The sequence below is a fragment of the Sinocyclocheilus anshuiensis genome, unplaced genomic scaffold (assembly GCF_001515605.1).
Source record: "Sinocyclocheilus anshuiensis isolate Anshui unplaced genomic scaffold, SAMN03320099.WGS_v1.1 scaffold9, whole genome shotgun sequence".
Lineage (NCBI taxonomy): Eukaryota > Metazoa > Chordata > Actinopteri > Cypriniformes > Cyprinidae > Sinocyclocheilus > Sinocyclocheilus anshuiensis.
In genome coordinates this window covers 968524-974671 of record NW_015540887.1, presented here as the reverse complement: position 1 = coordinate 974671, position 6148 = coordinate 968524, and the positions used below count along the sequence as shown (strand labels likewise).

General features: G+C 40.1%; 1 protein-coding gene across 1 annotated transcript in view; it reads left to right on the top strand.

Annotated features, from left to right (window-relative positions):
* The first annotated feature begins 1462 nt into the window (after nt 1–1462).
* The window catches only part of LOC107688721 (transmembrane protein FAM155A-like), a 164108-nt gene continuing 159422 nt past the window's right edge, over nt 1463–6148 (top strand). The window contains exon 1 of the mRNA XM_016486458.1: nt 1463–2596. Coding sequence (XP_016341944.1) covers nt 1958–2596 — 639 coding nt within the window. The 5' untranslated portion in view covers nt 1463–1957. The remainder of the gene's footprint in view (nt 2597–6148) is intronic.

Here is a 6148-nt window from a genome sequence, read left to right as displayed (position 1 = left end):
TTAGAAAAATGTGATGTTATATAGGCCCTTCTATTGAACGTACTGTACGTCAATTTCCTCACAGCCTAATTTATATTGATAGAAATGCAAAACATGGTGTCTCCAGTCTAAAGTCTGTAGCCCCTGGGGGCTTTTGCCTCCGGCTTTGGCATATTTTAACCTCATAGCTCTGTTATATTTACATTTAAAAAAAAAATCTAACTCCTTCTGCCATGTATTTAATTAGTTTATGCCCTACATTTTTATAAAATATTTTGTAGATGAAATCTGTTGAGGTTCATCTTGAGGTGCAACTCGAATTGTCTTGTGCTGCCCTTAGCGCAGTTATCCCAATGACAAATGATACCCATATAAGTTTAAAATAAAACCCTGACATTTCTGTGATTATGTAAATCTATAATAAAGTGATAATGATAACCTTATGGTAACCATAGAAACAGTACACTGCTGGATCATTTTATCTTTATTATATAACACTTTATTTATTACACATTACTGATTTAGAATTTTGGGGCACTGAAGTTATAAAGGGGGCATGTTCCATAATTTGGACTCTTTTGCTTTATACATATTAATTAATATTAACTAATAATATTAGTTAATATTTTATTAATATTAATGCAATCAAATAAACATTTTACTTTGGTATCAGGAAAACCATCTAGTTTTGTATAGGGGGTGCAATTTTAAGGAAAGGACTATATACTTGGTAGGCTACTCCAAGCATTAGAACCTGACAGTGATTTGGCGACTTAAAGTGTGTAAATGGGTGAAAAGCACTGATTTACATGCCAGCCTCGGCTCTCTCCTCACGTTCAGCACCCAAATACAGGCAGAAATGCAGAAGCCAAGCGCGTGGTGATTGTGCACTGCGTGCACACTTTGTTTGCTTTCAAATAGATCAAACAGGGCCATGCCGCACAAGGTTAGACTGTTAGAGGACAAATATACAGTATCTGTCTCTCTCAGTCTCTCTTTCTCTCCCTCTCTCTCACACACACACGCTCTCATCACGTTTCCGCGGTCGCTTTCCAACGTGATGCTTTGACGCCCAGATGTCTCTCCTGTGCCCGGCTCCTTACACACAGTTACACGCTGCATACTAATAAACTTCAGCCTGAACTGGATGAACGAGACATACAAATATCTTTTCATCTTTGTCACACGCTAATTCTCCTTCACGCAACATGTTGTGATGTTCTTTTCTTCCCGTCTTTGCGCATTTAAAGGACATTACGCACCGCCAAAACGATGTTATTTAACGTCACCGAGTCTTTAAACGTCCACACTGCGTCTTTTATTCTGCTCGGAGCTTGTAAAACGGATTGCTTTTGACGGGAACGTGACGGGATGCTAAAGATGAGTGGACTATGAATGTGGACAAGAGGAAGGACAAGGGGGTGAACGGCTTTGAAATCTAAACGCGGGGAACGGGGAACTGTGCATTTATTATGGGTCTCTCATATTGACACGTCCAGTGAGTGTGTGTGTGTGTGTGTGTGTGTGAGTGCGGGTGCGCGCGCGGATATCCATCGCCTGTAGTCTGTAGATCTGTGTTACTGCGCCAGGATGGAGATGACGCAAACGACCCAGCTCCCCAAAAAGTGTTTCAAGACGAACATGGCGGCAACTTAACACAGGACCCAAGATGATGATGAACCGCAGAGAAGATCGAAGGCAATCCGCCCAGATAGGGAAAGAGCAGCTCGTTCAGCGTCTCGCCTTCCCTTGAGGAGATACGGGAACAGAGGAGGCATGTTGTCACACAGAAAGCGCTTTTTCTCCGGTGAGCCATGCGGAATAACGGAGATATGACCGCGCGCGGCTTCATCTAGCCCAGAGAGTCGGAAACAGCTGCCGGGAGCGCTGTTGAACGGGAAGAAAATTTCAAATCAATGCATTTTGTGGCAGAGGAGCCGTCGCGGTGGAGTCGGCCAGTGCTGCTCTTTACTGAAATATGACCAGGGGTGCTTGGACGTGTCGGCAGCAAGATGACGGCTTAAAAATCTGCTTCGCACCCCGAGAGGACGAAAAGCCATTATTCACCGATTCTGAAAGGGCCCAGAGATGGCGACTGTCCTTAGCCTCACTTTTGTTTATCACCGTTTTGCTCTCTGATCATCTGTGGTTCTGCGCCGAGGCGAAACTGACGAGGACGCGAGACAAACGGCTGGAGCACACGAACCATATACTTTCATCCAGCCATCAGAGAGAGCAGAGTCTTATTTTTATAGGCAATCCTACCAAACCTCTGTGGAGACTTGAAACTTGTCATCCTGACAGCCTCTCCAAAAACTGCTTGACTTTTGACCAGGCGGAAGCCGTGTGCTCGGGCCTCTCCGAGTGGAACCTGAGCGATTTCTATCTTTCTTTTTGTAACTCCTACTCGCTTTTGGATTTGTTTTACGGGGTTACGAGTCCGGACAATTTGACCTGTAGCCTGGACATGGCTGATGCGTCGGGATGCAGCCAGTGCGTCCAGGCTTACCAACGCTACGACCGACGAGCTCAGGAGAAATACCGAGAGTTTGAGCTTTTGGTTCAGAAATATGAAACGGATGTATATTCGGTGCGGACGTGTATGGAAGAGTGCACGGTAGGCGTACGCTGCCTTTCCCTATGGTGTTAGTTTGTTTGTTTGTTGACGGCTTCTAACAGAAGCTCGTCATGTATGCTGTCACATTTCTTTCACGTTAAGCATATGGAAAAAAGCTCTTACACGTGTACGGTCCGCTGTTTTGTCATCTGCGCGCGAGAATACGCGCGGATACACGGTGCGCGCGCACTTGTGGATTAACGGGAGGTGGATTTTTTGGGTACCTTTTATGCACAAGTTTGGGGTAAATGGAAAGGAGCTTATTGGAACATCCAGCAGTATGTCTTTACTGTGTGGTGTGTTTAGGTGATTCCTAAATATTATGCAAATCCACTAAAGCCTACCAATGGATGATTCATGACACAAATGAGAAATGATGGGCAAGCTACACAAAAATACAGCTAGAAGAAAACATCTAAAATAAACTCAAAGCTCCCAGTTTAGAAATGTCAGCATTTTTATAAATATACAATATAGAAAAGTCAGATATTATTTGGTTAATTACTTTTTTATTATATATTTTATTATATATATATTATATATTATAAAATCCTCAAATCGGAATGTTATATTGCTAGTTATTGTGAGTGTGCTCATGTGACAGCACTAGTTGAAACAGGCAATTGTGGGAATACCTTGGTACAGTATCAGATGGTAATTCCATGGTATCTTATATATAGTGACATGACTATATATAATGACAGCCTTATTCACTTGCTGTGAAGTGTCATGCAAATACCATGGTACCTAAAATAATAACATGGTCCATGTCCATGGTAATGTAGTGGTCCTTTTTGGTACCTTGCAGTGTAAGTGTTTTGTGTGCTGTTTTCTGCTAACTCAGAGTAGAATTGGGGGCGTTGGTTTCCAGCACTTTTCAGCTAGCCAGGCAAAAATACCAGCTTAAACCAGCAAACCATCTTAGGTTTGTTTAAGATGTTTTTATCCACAGGTGGCACCATTCAAAGATGGTAATTACCTCAGTGTGGAAGGATGAAGCTGAGGGCATGTCCTCTCATTTGAAACAGTCTGAGATGTATGGTCCTAGGTGTCCTGCGATCTATGAAGAGATAGGAAAACACAATGATTGTGTGTGAGAGAGAGCGAGAGAGAGGTGGCGCAGTGCTTTATGGAATTTCAATAACGCTAATAGCGCAGCAGTGATTTTTTTGCATAATCCCCGCAAGGCTATTCTGTTCCAGTCATTGTTCAGGGTTTTTTTCTTTTTCTCTTCAGTCATGGTGATGAATAACGTTGCTGTTGCACAAGCATGAAATAGGACTGTTGCTTTTAGTCTGTACCTTAACAGAGCATTTGACTACTGAGCAGCTGCAGCTGCCACAGCACAGAACAGCATATGAAACATGCCATTCCCAAACGATTAATTTTTTGAGTTCATATTTCCTGTGATGTGGGATGAGAAAACAAGGGCAAAATGTCCTGCCAAACTGACTGCAGGACACTTTGTAAAGTACATTACCCATTACAGTGTTTCAGTGGGTGTGCAGCAGATTGTTGCATCTATCTCTTTCGTTTTTTCATTTTTTTTTCTCTCTCTCTCTTGCTTCCTATATGTATTTTAGTTTTATTCAGGTTTACATTTGAGAGTGATTTGGTCCCTGTCCATGGTGCTGAAACAAGCACAAAATACAGGGCAGTGTTTGCTGAATAAGACACATAATCACACCTGGAAATGCAGAACAAAAACAATCTGTATTTCTACTAATTTTCTCCCTAGTAACAGTCTAAAATATTGAATTAAAGCTGTATTCACATCTAGGTGTTGCAAAGCTCTATAACATTTTATGCTATAACAACTTATTGCATATAGTTTAGCATTAAATAAACCGTATTATTCTGATTAATACAATTTGCTGTGTTTTGAATGGCACAATGAATAGTCAATTTCAGTCATTTACTCAATTTAAAGGAATTTCTGTTTAAGCAACAAGGGAAGCTGTGTGATATTGTAAATGTAGTCATGGCTAGAGTGTTTTTATACACACTGAAAAATTTAAATTTGATGAAACATTACTCATTCTTTTTAACTTGATCTCAAAAAGTTGTCTAATCTGGATCGAGAGGGAAATATGCACAGATCAAGCACGGCTTACATGCAGAAACTGTTCTAATCAAATATGGTGGTGGATGTTGGTGTGAGAGGACAACAGGAGATGGGGACCTTTTCACCGGAGGAAGCGTTATTATGGATTATGGTCTCGTATTTTGGTCAGAACTGATGGTTTAAAGGTAAAACGCTGTAATAATGGATTTGTTAATTACAAACACACAGCTTTTCATTTCACAAAGTGTTCATTGATGGCCTGGAGTCTTGTGGATCCTGAACAAATCTGTTCAGATGAAGAAAAAAACTAATCTACATCTTGGATGGCCTGGGGATGAGTACAGTTTCAGCCAATTTAAATTTTTGGGTATTAATTTCTTCCTTTAATAAATACTTAAATATATTGTTTTGCATGTTTTAGTTTTTATTTTTATTTTAAAGATTTAATTTACAAATAAAAACTGAAGCATTAATATGGAATATGCTCTGTACATATCCTGCCATTCATCAACTATTTACACTTCAGATGGTACACAAATCCAATGCATAATCCATATTAATCCATAGATTGTTTAGACACTTCCAAAAATTACTCTTCCATTTCCCAGTCCAAAATCCAAAAGCCTGTAGACAACCTAAGGCAGAAAAGCAACTATCTGGAAGAAATAAATTCATAATCCTCCATCTGTCTAAATATGTGCGTATGCATGCGTGAGAGGGAGTTAAGGAAATACATGAAAACGAAGAGAGAGATTTGTTTTGTTACCTCTTCCCTAGTTTCAGCCTCAGGCTGCATGGGCCGCCCACAGTCCCTTCACTGACCGTCTGATGCATACTGCACACAAAACTGGCAAGCTCTAATCTGATTGGCCAGCTTTAAGCAACATCCATTTTTTTTTTAAGTCCACTTGCAAAAAGGCAACTATACACAAGTAGAACCATGTTCTACTTTGTTTTTATTATGTTCTTAGTAGGGGTGGGCGATATGAGCTAAAATTCATATCACAATATTTTACACTGTCCAGGCGTTATCGATATTATATTGTGATATGAGAAAAAAAATTACAGGCAAAATATTTTAACCTTATATAACTAGAAAAAGTGAGGGATTGGACATAGTACTGAAAAGTATTTTTTATTGTGCCATTGTTTTTCTCAAAAAGTGCAAAGTGCAACATGAGGTAGGCCTGTATGAATGACATATTGTGTGTCTGAGTAGGCCAGTGGTTCCCAAACTTTTTCTGCCGGGCCCCCCTTTTGTAGAGAAATATTTTCAAGGCTCCCCCCCCCCCTCTTTTTTTTTTTTTGGAATGTCTCTTATGCTCACCAAGGCTACATTTATTTATTAAAAATACAGGAAACACTGTAATATTGTGAAAATTTGTCAATTTAAATTATCTATTTGAATGTTTTAAAATATAGGCTAGCTGTATTCCTGCGATCAAAGCTGAATTTTCAGCATCGTTACTCCAGTCTTCAGTGTCACA